This window comes from Mustela nivalis (genome assembly GCF_964662115.1).
Source record: "Mustela nivalis genome assembly, chromosome: 17".
Taxonomy (NCBI): Eukaryota; Metazoa; Chordata; class Mammalia; order Carnivora; family Mustelidae; genus Mustela; species Mustela nivalis.
The window spans coordinates 22,677,055-22,695,811 of NC_139036.1; the positions used below are offsets into that span (position 1 = coordinate 22,677,055).

The 18,757-nt window shown below is 35.1% G+C and overlaps 1 protein-coding gene across 2 annotated transcripts in view; it reads left to right on the forward strand.

The window, feature by feature from the left end:
* Window positions 1-17,887, forward strand: part of SUZ12 (SUZ12 polycomb repressive complex 2 subunit) — a 43,507-nt gene extending 25,620 nt beyond the window's left edge. For both annotated transcript variants that reach the window (XM_082707341.1, XM_082707342.1), the window contains 8 exons: window positions 4,215-4,320; window positions 7,801-7,978; window positions 10,193-10,284; window positions 10,479-10,622; window positions 11,467-11,624; window positions 12,014-12,212; window positions 12,717-12,796; window positions 15,518-17,887. In XM_082707341.1, coding sequence (XP_082563467.1) covers window positions 4,215-4,320; window positions 7,801-7,978; window positions 10,193-10,284; window positions 10,479-10,622; window positions 11,467-11,624; window positions 12,014-12,212; window positions 12,717-12,796; window positions 15,518-15,863 — 1,303 coding nt within the window. In that variant the 3' untranslated portion in view covers window positions 15,864-17,887. The remainder of the gene's footprint in view (window positions 1-4,214; window positions 4,321-7,800; window positions 7,979-10,192; window positions 10,285-10,478; window positions 10,623-11,466; window positions 11,625-12,013; window positions 12,213-12,716; window positions 12,797-15,517) is intronic.
* Window positions 17,888-18,757: the final 870 nt, after the last annotated feature.

Genomic DNA, 18,757 nt, shown 5'->3' on the forward strand with positions numbered 1-18,757 from the left:
AAAAAGTACTGAGTATCGCCTATTAGCCACCAAGTAAAAGAAAGTTACAAGGCTTTTAATAGGAAAGCAAAGATGGCTAGGAATAATGCCATAAATGCTGGCTTAGAATAAATCACTTAATATTACTATTCAAATATATCACTTTATTAATATAATCAAGATAGTGTCTTTTTAAAGTCAGAAATTTGTAGGTTAGAGATTTACATGGGAAATAATAGAAACATGTTTTAGGAAATTGTTATGTCTATGGGAGAAGCAACTAGGACTTGACACTGCACTTCATTGGTGTTGGCCAGTGTTCTGTTTTAGGCAGCATGGGAATGGGTGTTGCGTTCTTTTTAAAAATTATTTCTGCCTTACACATGTATTAAGCTATTCCTTGTATGTATGAAATACTGCTTTCTATTTAATGAGTAAAGGTACCAAGTAGAAACTGTGGGAGAATTTTCCCCCAATTATTTTGAAAATTTCTAAACCATAAAAAAGTCGAACAATATAGAAAAATCATTAATACCCACATACCCTCACCTAGAATTCATCAGTCATTAACATTTTATCACATTTGCTTTATTTGTGAGTATTTTATTCTTGTGCTTAACCATTTGAAAGTTAGATTGTGACACTCTACTTTATTCCTCACTCCTAAACATTTCAGTGTATGTATCTCCTAAAAACAAGGACAGTCCTTCATAACCACAATACACCTGTCATACTCAGTAACTTTAACATAACACAACAAATACTATCCCCAGTTGACCACAATAATGCTTCTTGTAGCTGTCCCACCCCTACCCCAAGGGTTTCAATCTGTGGGAAGTTGCTATATCTATTCAGTCTTCTTCTGTTCGGGATAGTTCTCCAACCCTTTGTTTTCTCTTTTCTTTTTGCCTTTTGTGACACTTTTTATTGTTGTTAATTATAATTCGTATATTGCCCTTTTTTTACATTGAAGTATAGTTGACACATGATTGTCCTTTCAGGTGTACAACTTAGTGTTTCCAGCAATCCATACATTTTGCCATGCTCACCACAAGTATAGTCACCATAGAAAGTTATGACAGTATTACTCACTATGTTCCATATGTCGTAGTTCTCATCTCTGTGACCTACTTATTTTGTAACTGGAAATTTTCACTTCCTAATCCCCTTCACCTATTTTGCTTATCCCCCACACTCCTCCCCTCTGGCAGTTGCTAGTTTATTTTCTGTTTTTATGAGTCTGTCTTTCTCTTCATTATTATTTGTGACACTTTTTAATACAGACCTTTAGTTTTCCAAAATGTCTATCAGTTTATGATTAAATGCAGGTTAAACATTTTGGGAAGAATACACTTGAATGGTGATGTATTCTCTGTGTACATCACAGATGCAGGTAAAATTAGGTTTGATCACTTGGTTAAGGTAGTGTGTTCACAGTATTTCATCATTGTAATGGTCTCTTTTCCCTTTAAATTAATTAATACATCATCTCTGGTAATCTCACTTTCAACTGGGTAAATGTGCATTTTCTCCCCAACAACCTTCCACCCAATAGTGTAGCATCCATCAGTGATTCTTGTTTGAAAAAATTTTCCTATGGCAGTTGCCAAAATGTTAAACATTCCATCATTTCTTCCATGTTTATAGGCATTTTTTCTATAAAATAGAATAACATTCCTCAGCTCATTTTTTATCGGTATTTTAATCAGTATTTCTTCTTAATCAAATAACAGATGCCATTTTTATTCATTCTGCTTTAATCTGCTCATGTTGTTATTCATTTTAATGCTCAAGTTGTCCCAGACTTACTCTGGAGGAACCCCTCTAAATAGAGCCCTATTTGACTTTTTTTTTTTTTTTTTTAAGATTTTATTTATTTATTTGTCAGAGAGAGAGCGAGAGCGAGCACAGGCAGAGAGAGTGGAAGGCAGAGTCAGAGGGAGAAGCAGGCTCCCTGCGGAGCAAGGAGCCCAATGCGGGACTCGATCCCAGGACGCTGGGACCATGACCTGAGCCGAAGGCAGCTGCCTAACCAACTGAGCTACCCAGGCGTCCCCCTATTTGACTTTTTGATTTAACTTTTATTTATTGTTTGTTTTTCCTTATTTTCTGAACAGTAAGATGCCCCAGGCTTACATTTCTTCTCCTACTTCTACTCTGGAATTGGCCATTTCTTCAGAGTCTTTATTCCTTTTTTTTTTTTTTTTAGATTCTATTTATTTGAGAGAGAGCAAGCATGCATGAGTGGGAACGAGGAGCGTGTCAGATGGGGAGGAAGGGAATCTCAAGTAGGCTCTGCTCAGTGCAGAGCCAGACATGGGGTTGGGCTTGATCTCATGACCCTCAGATCATGACCTGAGCCGAAACAAGGAATCAGATGCTTAAGCCAGAAGGGCCCCCGCCTTTTTTTAAGTGGTGGGAGCCCAATAACATCAAGTAATCTCTACACCCAGCATGGGGCTTGAACTCAAAACCCCAGGATAAAGAGTTGCATGTTCTTCTGACTGAGCCAGTCAGACACTCCTAGTCTTGATTCTTTTTAATGGAGGAAAAGCATTTACAACCCAAGATCTCAGGAGTTAGATGTGTAAAAAGTTCTTTTTATAATCTCAGAGAAGTTAAAGTCTCCTTAAACAATGACTACAATTCAAAAGCCATATAGAAAAAGTATGAAATACAGAGCAAAATTAAAAACTTAACTCTGAAAACAAAAGCTAAGTCAAAAATAAAATGACAAGGGAGAATTAATTTCATCTCCTACTATAGATTGATGTCTCATTTCTTTAATATAATAAGATCATACTCATTAAGAAAAATACCACAGCCTAGTAGAAGAATGAGTGAGAGATAAAATGTTTAGAAAAAAGGAAAATATAAGACATCTGAATATAAAAGTACACTGAGATGTCATTTTTTCACTTACCAGTTTGGCAGAGATAAAAAAACTGATAAAGCACTGTTGATGAGGCTGTGGGGAAAAAAGGGCCTCCTCATGCACTACAGGTAGGAGAGCAAACTGGATTGTAGCCATCAAATGCACAACTGTAAAACAATATCATACAGCCATGTAAACACATGAGGGAAGCCTCATTTCAGTTTAGAGGTATATGAGTGTATTATTACCTATACAAATACGTAGAATAACTTTTTTAAATGTTAAGTTGAATGGCTTTACTGCTAGACTGTTGAAGTAGAATAACTCCAGGCTCATAGCGTAAAGACAAATTCTTAAGTCTCAAAATCATTTGGTATTAAGGTCAGACTTAGACTACGCAGATTCAGTTGCTAGCTCTGGCTACTTTGTCATCTTAAGGCGAGCTACTAATCTCTCTGCCTCAGTTTTTTCTTCTGAAAAGTGGAATAATCTACTTCATAGAGTTGGGAAGATTAAATGAAACATGCAAAGTCTTTCAAATAATGCCTGGCACATAGTAAGCACTCAATAAATGTTAGTTGTTACCACCTAACAGAACTATTCCAAGACTGATGACGAGAAGCCAGATTCTTGTGACGTACAATTAATTATTAAGCATGGTTGAAGAATGATGTTTAGGTTGGTAGTGTTACCAGTGTTTAAAGGTATGAAAAAAAGTAATGCAAACTGTATATAAACACACATATGTACACATACATTAAAACTGTACTGTGAGTATGGGCATAATTCTTTGGTTCAACTGGTATTTCTTTCACTTATTCATCCATGAAATGTTTATTGAGCACCTATATGTGCCAGGTGCCCCCAGGATCTTATAGTTACCAGAGTCATAATCATCGAGTTTATTGGTCATGAATGAAAGTCAAGAATTCTAGTTCAAATTTTTTCAATAGTCAGAAATGACAGAGGCATAATTCTTAGTGGTTACCTAAGGCAAGTATTATAACACTGTTGTTATCCCATTTCATTAAAGTATAAAGCCTACACTCGTGCTTTATACTTAATGTTTAAAATTTACCAAGTTTTGAGAATTTAGACATATTATTATATATTAGTACATAATAAGTTATGTCTGAGTAGCTACAGTAATGAAGTAATTCTCTAGTAGTAATTACTAGTGCAAATCATTAAAATTGCTTTTGTCAGGAATGGAGAGTAGGTATATTTCAAAGTTTTGTTGGGTGTGTAAGCTAGTTTATAAATTTAATAAATGCTTTTTAGTGTAAATCTAAATATGTAGAATTTGTGTACTTAACAGTAATACACAGGTTACTTTAAAGTGTATGTGTTTGTCTAACAGGCGCTTACAGCTTTTAGATGGGGAATATGAAGTAGCCATGCAGGAAATGGAAGAATGTCCAATAAGCAAGAAAAGAGCAACATGGGAGACTATTCTTGATGGGAAGGTATGGACTGCTTAGAAGGCGGAGCACGTTATAGTCTGAACTCCCATTTTTGATTGATGTTTTCTTTCCCAGATGCAAATTCATGTTGGAAGTAAAGAATCCTTTGTTTTTATACTTTGAAAGATACAAATAAAGATTACCTAGTCAGAGTATTCAGTGGAAAGCGCTGAAAGTCTGGAGCCAGACTGCCAGGTTCAGATCTTCACTCCCTAGCTGTGTGGCATTCTGGCAGGTTATTTAAGCTTTTGTGCCTCAGTTTTCTCATCTAGAAAACGAGGCATAGAATTGATGGATTAAATGAAATAAATATGCTTAGCACCATGCCTGGCATAAAATAAGTGCTCAATAAATGTTAACTACTGTTGTACCTGAAACCAGTACTACACTATGTGTTAGCTAACTTGAATTAAAAACAACCACCACCACCACCACCACAACAAATTGTTGTAAATCCTGTTTATAGTAACAGCAGGCAACATAACGATGACCAATAATACATTTGTCAAGAAATCTGCAGAACTGAGATGAATCAAATTTAAAGTAACTTTTTTGAGACTTGAAAGAATAAATATATTTCTTGGGTAGGCAGACGCAATAGAATAATGACGTCATTTATTTCCAAACATATTAGGTCAGTGTACTATCACAAGCAAAATCCCAGGATTTTTTTTAAGCCTTAAAATTAGTTTCAAAGGAATATTGTGGAAATTTTCTAAAAACATTTACTTACCAGATAGTAGAACATACTATTAAGGTAAAAAACAAACAAACAAACAAAAAAAGCCCACAAACCTTTAAATTGTATGGTACAGTAAACATAGATGAGTTGGATCACTGAAACATTGTTTTAAAGTAGTTTCGTGTGCTTTTGGACTTTAGTTTCTGATAAAATTGGTATTAGATCTGTGTGGGAGACACCATTCATTGTGACAGAACTGTCACAATTACAGCCATCTGTAAATAAACTTAGACATCATAAACTGCAGAAGACTCATAAATGTAAAAGTTAGTATTATAAAACTTGGAAAAATGTAGGTGAATATTAATATAATTTAATATGAAGAAAGCTCTTAAAAGTATGTTGTGAAAGTTAGCATAAAATAATGAAAGTGAATCATTTCTCCACTATAAAAATCTAAAGTTAAAAACAAATGATAGGCCAAGGAAGAAGTAACATACAAAAAGCTATTATAAATCTGTAATTTTATAAATCAATAAGAAAAATAGGCAATGGTTATTAAAAAATGGTTATAAAAAAAATAGGAAAAATGGTTAAAGGACAATCATGCAATTCTTAAGGCGACAAGTATAGATGACTAGCTAGCAAGCCTTTAAAGATACTCAACCTTACTAGTATTCAAAGACATGTAAAAATCAGAGATACTACTTTACTAGTTTGACAAAAAGATTGACAGTCTAGTTGGAGATGTGAGGACACATAATGCTTCAATGTGAGAATAACTGGGGACAGCCTTACCGAGGGGGCAGACTGGCAACGTGGATGACATTTTAATTGTATTTCTAGGCATTAGCAATTAAGCCCAGTTTCTCAATTTTGTCACAAGGTTAGGAACTGGTTAACTGAAAAGATGTAACAGATCATGTCAAAAATATTAAAGTAGTGAGAAATTGGAAATATATTAAATATAAAAAGATCGTCTTTGACAGGATTTCCATGGTATTTAGTTTTTACTGAATATTCTGTATATATTCCTACTTTTTCTAAAATTAATGGTTACTTCTAGGTGATGAAATTTTAAGTTATTTTTATGCTTATCTGTGGTGTTTGAATTTGCTGCAGGTGTTCATTATGTTTTAAATTTCTTAAAGTTTAAATTTTTATTCACAAGAAAATACAGGAGTTGTTGGGTTTTCCCAAGAAATTGAATCACTATGATATGGGCATCCCTTTAAAGTTAAAGCATCTACATTCGGTTCTTTTTAAAAGCTTTGTAGTATTCTTTTAAATAAATATCCCATAATTTACTAAACCAATGCAATTTTAATGGATAATTCAATTTTATTAACTTTTTTTTTTACCTTTTCACAAATGTAAATATACTAGTACATGTATCTTTATGCATTGCAATTATTTTTATGAGATAAATACCTAGATATGGAGAGACTTACTTTTTCAAAACTGGTTTATAAAAGCACACTTTTATTTCATTACTGTCCAGAATTACAGTTTTAAGAGGATTATTTGTAATAAAGTTATAGGAGTTTAGGCTTGTATGGCAGTAAAATAAACAGGTTTCTTTTTTTTTTTTTTTTTTAAGATTTTATTGTTTATTTGAGAGAGAGCATGAGCAGAGGGGAGGGGCAAAAGGGGAAGGAGACTCCCCACTGAGGGGGAGCCAGATGCAGGGCTTTATTCAGGGATCATGACCTGAGCTGAAGGTGGATGCTTAACTGAGCCACCCAGGCACCCCAAAAAACAGCTTTCTCTGGAATAGCATGAAAGCAGTCTTCCAGAAGATTATTTGGTCTTCTATATATAAATTGAGAAGTAAAAATTAGAAGGAGAAGAGCAGCTAAGATACTGTAGTAATAAGGTAGTAAGGATCTATACTTGATGATTACATAAGAGAAACAAAAGAAAAATAGGATTCAAATGTAATTCTGAAGTTTTTAGGTTAGGGTCACTAGTAGAATGATAATGCTAGGAACAAAACTAATTATACCTGGGACGGAAAGAAAATAAATTCATATCTAAACATATTTTTAGTTCAGTTTAGGGTGACATTGATGTCATCCAAGTGGCAATGTCCAAGAGGCAGTTGAGATACACAGTTTTGGAGCTCAAGTATAAAGAATCAATTTGTGATCATCAATCTAATAAGTGTATCTTTAAGGATAGGTGAGAGATTAGGGCAGATGGCTAAATGTTAGCTAGGAATTAAGGAGACCAGAAGAGTCATCTTATAAGTGATTAGAGGTTGAGGAGGAAAGCCAAAAGAGTTCAGAGTCCCAGAACCCAAAAGGAGAAACCAGGGGCAGCTGGCATTGAAGCTGAAGAAGTCAGGACAATTTCTAATTGCTGTAGTGTTCAGTTTACAAAAAGAAAGTAGTTGGTCATCTGACAGGTTGCACACTGGCAGGCTTTGCTTACCAACAGTTTTGTTTTAAAACCATTTTTCAGTTGATTACCAACATGTAAGAATAGGAAGATTTCCCACGAGGTCTTGGATTTCTGACTTCTTTTGAACAAATTTGAAAATCTGGTTTTACTGGGGTTCGGTTTGCACATGGCAGCAATTCATCCATTGTTGTTAAGTGGCTGCCTCTTTGGGCAACCTGAGCTCTCAGTCTGTCCTGTGCCATCTGTGTACTTTACCTGCCTGGCCATCTCTAGGCATTTTAGGTTTTCAGATCCATGTTAATTTATTGTAATAGATATCAGGAGGGTTTTTTATTCCTATGATTTCTTTAAATTCATTATGTGGAACCTTCACTCTTTTCATATGTTTTCTTTTTTAGAGGCTGCCTCCATTTGAAACATTTTCTCAGGGACCTACATTGCAGTTCACTCTTCGTTGGACAGGAGAAACCAATGACAAATCTACAGCTCCTATTGCCAAGCCTCTTGCCACTAGAAATTCAGAGAGTCTTCATCAAGAAAACAAGCCTGGTTCAGTTAAACCTACTCAGACTATAGGTAAGAAAACACTGCTGTCAGAGTAGTGCTTTGCAGGAGCACCTGGCTGGCTAAGTTGGAGAATACGCGAAACTCTTGATCTTGGGATTTTGAGTTTGAGCCTTACATTGGGTGTAGAGATTACCAAAAGAAAGAAATAAAATAATAATAATGTTTTGCAGAGTTAGGACTTGGGTTCAGATTAATTTATTTGCCGTTTGCTCTAATAATTATTCTTTGGGAAATATCAGCAGTTCTTTATGTTTTACAACAGGTGTGTCTGGGAATTTTTTTCTTTTTTTTTTTAAGATTTTATTTATTTATTTGACAGAGATCACAAGTAGGCAGAAAGGCAGGCAGAGAGAGAGGGAAGCGCAGGCTCCCTGCTGAGCAGAGAGCCCGATGCGGGACTCAATCCCAGGACCCTGATATCATGACCTGAGCCGAAGGCAGCGGCTTAACCCACTGAGCCACCCAGGTGCCCCCTGTTTGGGAATTATTTTAAAAAAACTTTAAAAGCACGATGAAATATATAGTGTATATATAACATATATATATATACACACACACACACAAGTGTGTGTCTGTGTGTATGTATATATATGCACCATATGTTATATAACACCATCTTTAGATAGCTTCATGTCAATTTAGGACAAGTTTTTCCACCAAATAAATTTCTCTCAAGCTCATGAGAAAAACAGTTGGTTTTCATACCTTTTTAGATTTTGGAACTGCAGCCATATAAATGGTTTTGTAACTGAATGCTTTTTATAAATCATGTGAAGATTTGTATATGTTGTAGAACTGAATCAGTATTTCAGAGTGTTTTTACAGTTTTAGGGCTGGAAGAGGATCATCATAACTTGAATTTTACCAGGTTACATTTTGTAGGAAATTTTTAGAGGAAAAACACTTAGAAATGGAGTTAACTCTGCTGAGTTAAGGTTCAGATGCATTGTAGTGCTCTGTCATTTGTATCTGCCTGATAGGAACACTGCCCTCAATTAAGAGCATCTGCATGTTTTTATTTAACTTTATTTAAAGAAGATAGAAGGCTTAAGACAGCTGTCTTTGACATTGACCACTCATGTCCACTCATTGTGTGTCTGTTACTGTGAGAGTCAAAGGGATGTAAGAAATGGCCTGTGTCAGGGCAAAGATTTCTCAAGTACATTTGTGCTCTGGGCATGTCTTAAAATACTCTGTGGCCAGTCTTAATAAGTAAGTGTTTCAAAGAAACTGAGAAAAAGTTTTATACAGAATTGTACATATGAAATGGTTAGTTGTGTCAGAGAAAATAAAAACATTTTATTTTTAAGTCTGTAAAGAAATATACCCAAATTATTAATGGCCATTATCTTTTGGATTTGAGGTGATACTAATACAGTCATTTTTAATTTAGTTTTTGTTAAACCAACACTCACTGCTCACTGTTGTGCACTGAGAATATAAAGACCAATCAAAACAACCTCTGACCTCAGAGTGCTTAAACTATAGTGACTACATATAATTATTTGGAGTTTCTTTCTTTCTTTTTTATTTTTTTAAAGATTTTATTAATTTATTTGGCAGAGAGAGATCACAAGTAGGCAGAGAGAGGAGGAAGCAGGGTCCCTGCTGAGCAGAGAACCCAATGCGGGACTCAATCCCAGGATCTTGATTGAGATCATGACCTGAGCCAAAGGCAGAGGCTTAACTCATGGAGCCACCCAGGCGCCCCAGAGTTATTTTCATAATATAAGAGGGTTTTTTGGTTTCTTTCTTTCTTTCTTTCTTTTTTAAGAGGCTGGTGGGGGGTGGTGCTTCTAAGAGAGAGAGATGGAGTTCTAAGGGGAAAAAGTGGCTCCTGCCAGTAACTTAAGGATGAGAACAAAAACTGTGGTTAAGTGGGGCACCTGGGTGGCTCAGTTGGTTAAGTGTCCGACTCTTGGTTTTGGCTCCAGTCATGATCTCAGGGTTGTGATATCAAGCCCCACATAGGGCTCCGCACTCACTGTGGAGTCTGCTTCAGATTCTTTGTCCCTCTCCCTCTGCCCCTCCTGCTTGTGTGTGTGTGTGTGCGCGCACGCGTGCACTGTCTCTCTCTCTCAGATAAATCTTAAAAAAATTAAAAAAAAAATAGTGTTAAGTACTATAGGTCGAATTCTGTGAAAATTTTATGGTTTTATAAGATACATCATTTCACTTTTTATAGCATGTATTTGCATTAAATATAAAAGTGTATATTTTCAGCTGTTAAAGAATCATTGAATACAGACCTACAAACAAGAAAAGAAAAAGATACTTCAAGTGAAAATCGACAAAAATTAAGAATATTTTATCAGGTAAACATAGCTGGCCCTTTTTTAAGTAATCATGAGATGGCTTTGTTTTGCATGTTACATCTTTTGGCATATTTAAAAGAATGTCTCTAATTTGGTTTTCTTTTTAAATTGTTTTAACTGTTTCTAAGGGTGATGTCGAAACAATATCTTGAGATGTTTAAGTTGGAGATTTGTTGTTTTTTTGTTATTTAAAGTTCCTTTATAACAACAATACAAGACAACAGACGGAAGCAAGAGATGATCTACATTGCCCGTGGTGTACTCTGAACTGCCGCAAACTTTATAGTTTACTCAAGCATCTGAAACTCTGCCACAGCAGATTTATCTTCAATTATGTTGTAAGTAACTTTTTTTGTTCTTTTTACCAATAATATATAAGACAGTCTGACTTTCAAAGACTGCGCTTCTTGGGGTGGCTCAGGTGGTTAAGCATCTGCCTTTGGCTTAGGAGAAAACCCTGGGATCAAGTCATGTCAGGCTTCCTGCTTCTCCTTCAGGCTCCCCATCCCCCACGTTCTTTCTCTCAGTCTCTCTCAAAAAAATCCTTTTAAAAATAAAAATAATAAGTTGTGCTTCTACACAAAATGCCAAATCTTTGCATTTGGTAGATTGCTATATGCATGAATTACAGTGATCAGCTTACATATATTTGCATAGTGCACTATATTGACTTATATAATCCTCACATTGGCTCTTTGAATTAAGTGGTGATTTCTTTATTCTTACTCAAACAAGAAATAATTTGTACAAAGTTACCAAGCCAGTAATTATCACAACCAGGATTTTTTTTTTTTTTTTAAGATTTTATTTATTTATTTGACAGAGAGAAATCACAAGTAGATGGAGAGGCAGGCAGAGAGAGAGGGAAGCAGGCTCCCCGCTGAGCAGAGAGCCCGATGTGGGACTCGATCCCAGGACCCCGGGATCATGACCTGAGCCGAAGGCAGCGGCTTAACCTACTGAGCCATCCAGGCGCCCCTCACAACCAGGATTTTAACACAAATCTTCTTGGCTCCAGGTCTTCTGACTTCCCTTTCACCATTCTCATGTGTGGCTCATTTTAGTTTTCAAAATATTAAGAGCTACAGGTACTTTTTAATTAACGAAATTAGAGTGATAGATACTTAGGGTAGAGATAATTAATATTTCCTTATTCTCAGCATTTTGGCATTCTTGTTACAGTATCATCCGAAAGGTGCTAGGATAGATGTTTCTATCAACGAGTGTTATGATGGCTCCTATGCCGGAAATCCTCAGGATATTCATCGCCAGCCTGGATTTGCTTTTAGTCGCAATGGACCAGTAAAGAGAACACCTATCACACATATTCTTGTGTGTAGGTAGGTAAAAACATCATACAACAAAACTTACTCTCTGACTTCTACTGGTGATGGAGACAAAGGAGAGCCAGACAGGGCTACTGTTTAGGGTGGGAATCATTATTTCAGATTATTAGCTAAGTGTCTGGGTGGTATACTGTTTTATAACTCTCTCCAGCCCCTGTAGCGATTTTTTCACTTCCTCCTTAGAACTTTTTCCTGTGTCTTAAATGTTAATGTCACTACTGCTACAGTGCTTAGAGGGATTAAAGAATTCTCCCAGTGGAAGTTACTATGTGCATGCCTAGAAAGGAACCTGTACCAGAGGAATGTACTCTATTTGAGAGGTATGAAATAGAAAGAATCCTATCCCTGTCACTTAGTGTTACATCAACATTTCTTTTCATCAGACCAAAACGAACAAAAGCAAGTATGTCTGAATTTCTTGAATCTGAAGACGGAGAAGTGGAACAGCAGCGAACGTATAGTAGTGGACACAATCGTCTCTATTTCCATAGTGATACTTGTTTACCTCTCCGTCCACAAGAAATGGAAGTAGATAGTGAAGATGAAAAAGATCCTGAATGGCTAAGAGAAAAAACCATTACAGTGAGTATTACTATTATCACCACTGACCGTGATTTTAGAATCTTAATGATGAAGTAATTCATGTTTAAAAACTATTAGTTGTTTAATATGAATTAAACTCTTAACTTAGTGTGAAGGACTCCTTTCTAAATGAAGGAATTTAGGAGTCCACAATTTTTGTAATTGTGTCATTTGAATAGTTAGCAACTGAAGGACATACAGCTTTTCTTCTTGTGATTTTGTATCGTGTTTTGATTTTTTTGAAGTAGGTAACTTATTTATAACTTAGGGTTATCACCACTGACCGTGATTTTAGAATTTTAAAATTTTAAAATCCTTTTAAAATTACTACTTGAATAAAAGTTTTATTTAACAAATGTTGCCACTTTGCTGTATAAATAAGATGATGATATTAGTTACAAAAATTGTTTTTGATTGTCTCATAATTTTTTTTAGAAATACCAATTTTGTTTTTTCTGTATTTAATAGGTATTTTTTCCTTCTTTTTTTTTTCCTTCTTTTTAGCAAATTGAGGAATTTTCTGATGTTAATGAAGGAGAGAAAGAAGTGATGAAACTGTGGAATCTCCATGTCATGAAACATGGGTAGGGTATTTCTAAATTTAAATATTCCATTTCCTTTATGTTCCTCTTGCTGCTTCCATTCTGTAAATCTATGTTTGAGACTTATTTAAAATTCCACTGGCTTGGGGACGCCAGGGTGGCTCAATTGGTTATGTATCCACCTCTTGATTTCTGCTAAGGTCATCATCTCAGGGTCGGGCAGTTGGTCCTGTATTGGACTTTGCCCTCAGTTTGAAGCCTGCTTTAGAGTCTCCGTTTCCCCTCTCCTCCCACAAAAAAATAGTAAGAAAATTCCATTAGCTTACATACAGTGTGCCCTAAATCTTATCCTAATTCAAAGTATTATAACTGCAGAAAGAAAAATGGTTTTATGTTTAAGAAAGGCGTTAGCTCTAATAGCAGTTCTCATTTTTAATATGTCACCCCCCCTTATTTTTTATAAGAATGTCCAATAGACATTTTTTTTTTAAGATTTTATTTATTCACTTGACAGAGAGAGAGATCACAAGTAGGCAGAGACGCAGGCAGAGAGTGGGAAGCAGGCTCATCGCTGAGCAGAGAGCCCGATGCGGGGCTCGATCCCAGGACCCTGAGATCATGACCTGAGCCGAAGGCAGAGGCTTAATCTACTGAGCCACCCAGGTGCCCCAATATGTCCCCTTTTTTTAATGACCCAATTTTCATTTATTTTATTGCTAAGGATTAAAAAAAAATTGGGTCCCTTGGTACATACCTGGAAATGCTGAAGATTGGTTATCACACTATTAGTACAGTTTTTTTAAATTGCTTAATTCTGGAGAATAAAATATAAATAGCTTTTCTGATTTCTTACTACCATTGCATAGAGGTCAGGATAGAACAGTACTTATTTCTTGTGCCATTGTGGCTAAAAGTATCTTACAAAGTGTTATTTTTCCTGCAGATTTGCCTCCTTCCCAGTGTGTGAACTATTTGCCTTTCAATACATTTATGTTTCTTCTGTACCTTCATTATTATTATTAGATCCTCATTTAAGGTTTTCTTCTATAGCGTGAACAGCCAAAATGTTTTTATTTATAATGAAGTAAATGGTAAGGAGCACTTCTGTTTCTTTACTCTTAAGGAGTAAAGAGGAACTGGTGCATAAATTCCAGCCCAGATGTCTGGGGTGCATGGGCCATAGCCTTTTTTTGTACACTGCCTTAAGCTAAGAATAGTCTTCGCATCTTTAGTGGGTTGGAGAAAAAAAAGAGGAAGACAACAGATCGCATATAGCTTGTAAAACCTAAAATGTTTTCTTATCTAGCCTTTTAGAGAAAATGTTTGTTTGGTCCCTGGTGTAGTCATTAAAACTCAGTCATGAGTAATTTCTGTATTTTGAAACTTAGGTTAAGTCTGTTTTTTTCTTTTGTCCTGATAGGTCAGTTTCAAGATGGAATTTTAGTCCTACTATTACTTTATTGGGTTCCATTTTCATTCCTTGATCTAACTCTGGTAGCATAACAACTGTTGGGGGGTTCATGCTATACTAGCATTGTAAAGTAGCTAGTATCATTGGGTATTTTTACCTGTTGGGTAAACTTTGGATTTTAAAATATCTGCAGGCAGGCCTTGCAGACTTTGTTAGACACTGAGTTTCAGTGGATAACTGAGCAGCCTTTCTCCTATTTGGTTTGATTATTTTCAAATTTTATTCATTGTGGGTGCCCCTTCCTTGCTTTCTATCAACACAGCCAGACTGTTAACCACATTCAATGTGGCTATTTTTCTCTTGTTTTATTGAAAAATAATTGGTATACATCACTGTAAGTTTAAGACATACTGTGTGATGGTTTGATTTATATTTATTGTGAAGTGATTACAATAGATTGAGCTAACATCCCTCTTATATAGATAAAATAAAAAGAAAAAAAAGAAGGAAAAAATCATTTTCTTCTTTTGTTGAGAATTCGTAGTATTTACTCTTTTAACAACTTTCCTGTATATATTATACAACAGTGTTGTCATCGTGTTGTACATTATATGCCTAGTACTTGAGCCTTTGTGTATTTGAACACCTCCCTTAATCTCTCCTCCTCCCACTTCCTGCCTTTGGTACCGACAAGTTTGATCTCTTTTTCTATGAGTTTTGTTACTGTTTTCAGATTTAATTTGGTTTTTTTTTAGTAATCTCTATACCCATCATGGCGCTCAAACTCATGACCCAGAGATCAAGAGTTACATACTCTACCAACCAAACCAGCCAGGCACCTCTGTTTTTTTAGATTCCACATATAAGTGAGATCATACGTTGTTTGTCCTTCTGTCTGGCTTAGCGTAATGCTTTCACAGTCCATCCATGTTGTTACAAATGTGGCATCTTCATTTCTTTAAAGGTTTTTCATGAAGTGAAAAATGTAGAGAAATAACTGCTTCTGAACTAGGAAAGTATGTCAAGGTCAAGAGAGAAACTAAAGGGGATAGTTGGTGTGTATGTAGAGAGTTTAAGGAAAGTGGTGGCAAGAGAAAAATCCTCTGTACTTTTAATACTGTCGTATATGCTGTTTCATTAGGACAAACAAATGACATCTTTTGAATTTCTAAGTTAAATTAAATCGCTTTAAATTTTTTAAAATGGTAAGTCCATTCAGGTCATTGATTCTCAGATTCACTGTAGTTTTACTAATTGTTAAATCATCACTTACTGGTCTATCAGTTACCATGTTGCATTTGACAAAAATGCTTTATATCACTGTTGATGTTTGTGTTATTTTTATTGAATAGGTTTATTGCTGACAATCAAATGAATCATGCCTGTATGCTGTTTGTAGAAAACTATGGACAGAAAATAATTAAGAAGAATTTATGTCGAAACTTCATGCTTCATCTAGTCAGCATGCATGACTTTAATCTTATTAGCATAATGTCAATAGATAAAGCTGTTACCAAGCTCCGTGAAATGCAGCAAAAATTAGAAAAAGGAGAATCTGCTCCCCCTGCAAATGAAGAAATCACTGAAGAACAAAATGGGACAGCAAATGGATTTAGTGAAATTAACTCAAAAGAGAAAGCTTTGGAAGCAGATGGTGTCTCAGGGGTTTCAAAACAGAGCAAAAAACAAAAACTCTGAAAAGAAAAAACCTAACCCCGTGTTATGGACAAACACTGAAATTGCATTCTAGGGAATTCAGCCTCTAGGAAGAGTTTTGTTTTTGTTTGTAATCATAGGTTTCAAACAGGCACTGTTAGATGAAGTAAATGATTTCAACAAGGGTATTTGTGTCAGGGCTCAACTTCACTTTGTCATGCAGCATTACATGGATGTCCATTTCATTGATGTCATTACAACACTCTAGTTGGAGCATGAAAAGCAATAGTTGAAAGAAAGTATTTTTAACTTCAGCAATTGTCTTATGAAATATATTGAATTGATAATCTAGAAATTATTTCATATATTTAAATTATAATGGTTTTAGCATTTGTGACTGGCCATTTTTCTACTTCGTAATTGTGAAGACTTTTTTGGGGAGGGAAAATTAGAGTGTTATTCCTTTTTAGAAATTGAAGATTTTTGGAAATTATGTTGCATTATTATTGCAATCAAACCTTGATCCTTGATTTTGAAATCATTTATCAATTTGGAATGAGAAATTACAACATAAGATCCTTCTTTATAGAAGTTTTACAATTTTAAAATAGCACTTCTTCATCTTATGCCTGTTTGAGACAATATCAATTTTTCACATTGTTGACCGTGAAATGTCATGTTGGCTTAAAAGGTTACTGACCATTTTGTTTTTATGTGGATACTTTTTCTGCATTGCTCACCCAGTATGTTTTTTTAAACTTGAAAAAATATTGCTGTTTTGGGTTTGTTTTTTGTTTTTGTTTTTGTTTTTTAACTTTTCAGTATGGTAATCACATTGAAAAATTCAGCTGTCTACATCTTTTCATTATAAACCAAGGGAAGAATGAGTTTGGGATTTTTAAGATGCCACTTTTGAGGAAGGAAATGTTCTATAAAAATGAATCAGAAAATCTATAACTTGTTTTTTTCTTTGCAAGGGATGTCTTTGTAATGTATTTCATGATTAGATAAGCTGACTTGAATTGTTGTGAGCAGTTTTGCCCTGTGATATATGTGTTTTTATGCACATATTTGCAGTTGGATTTTCTCCAACAGAAAGTGGTTTCACTACTGGCACATTAACAAGCACCAATAGATTTTTATTCCAACTCCAAGCACTGTGGTTGAGTAACATCACCTCAATTTTTTATTATCCTTAAAGATAATTGCATTTTCATATTCTTTATTTATAAAGGATCAATGCTGCTGTAAATACAGGTATTTTTAATTTTTTAATTTCATTCCACCACCATCAGATGCAGTTCCCTATTTTGTTTAATGAAGGGATATATAAGCTTTCTAATGGTGTCTTCAGAAATTTATAAAATGTAAATACTGATTTGATTGGTCTTTTAAGATGTGTTTAACTGTGAGGCTATTTAACTAATAGTGTGGGTGTGATTTGTCATCCAGTATTAAGTTCTTAGTCATTGATTTTTGTGTTAAGAAAAATAGGAAAGAGGGAAACTGCAGCTTTCATTACAGACTCCTTGATTGGTAAGCTCTCTCAGTGATGAGTTACAGTAAACTCTGATCATGCCTCTGGATAGTGAATCTCGAGCATTTCTCTCGGGCTTTAATTTGCTAAAGCTGTGCACATATGTAAAAAAAAAAAATAGATTATTTTAGGGGAGATGTAGGTGTAGAATTATTGCTTATGTCATTTCTTAAGCAGTTATGCTCTTAATGCTTAAAAGAAGGCTAGCATTGTTTGCACAAAAAGTTGGTGAGTCCCTCCCCCAAATAGTAATGAAATTACTTCTGTTGAGTAAACTTTTTATGTCATCTTATAATAAAAGCTGAAAAAATCCCTTTGTTTCTATTTATAAAAAAAAAATGCTTTTCTATATGTACCCTTGGTAAGAGATTTTGAAGAAATCATGTAAGATGATAAAGCATTTGAATGGTACAGTAGATGTAAAAAAAAAAATTCAGTTTAAAAGAACGTTTGTTTTTACATTAAATGTTTATTTGAAATCAAATGATTTTGTACATAAAGTTCAATAATATAAAAGCTGTATTCTGTTTTGGTTTTGGTTTTGATTATTATGCATTGTTAATGTGTGTACTAAAAGTTTCATTTGGCTAGGATAGTAAGGATCCAGAAAAAGTACACCCAACAGTCAGAGTTAATAAATTAAGGGGGAAAAAACGAACCCAGTGCAAAAATCCCACTTTTAGTTCTAGTAACATCCGTTGCAAATGGCATGTTATTTATCAAAAAACATTTTTAGAAGTTCAGAGTAATGTCAGTGTTAGTTAACCTGATAGTTAACAGCTATCCATCTTTGGTTGTGAATTTTTTCTTTTTAATGAAAAATAATTTATCTTGGCCTTTCAGAAAGCTCATAGACTGGGATACAAATGAGAATTATAAAGTAAAGTGATACAACATTCTGTGAGGTTAGTAGTCATTGATGTTAACTCTGGAAGAGTTAGGGGAAGCTTTACAGAGGAGCTGACAGGTGAGTTCTTCTTGCTTTATTTACCAGTCACCTGTACACATGCTACTCTGTGTTCTTTGAGTTGAGTGCCTCTCTGTGCTTCCAGTGCTTGTTCTAGAGGTTTCTTCTGAGCAGTTGCTTTCTCATTACATTGCAAGGTCCATCTCACTGACGTTTGTACTGCTGAATGGTTTTAGGTGCTCAGATACTTGGTGACCTGAACGGAGGGTTTTACAAGCTGTGCTGAGTTTGGATTCCAGGCAATAGGAGGTATTTGGATATTTACAGCACAGATAGGACACAAACCAACCTGTGTTTTTTGTGGGCCATGGCTCTAAGAACTGGGGAGAGGAGAAGGCTCTACAGAGGAAGAAGCCACCATTCGGAGGCTATTGTAGTAGTAAGCCAGGTGAACTCTCCAACTACTAGAACACTACTTGTCCTGAAGTAAAT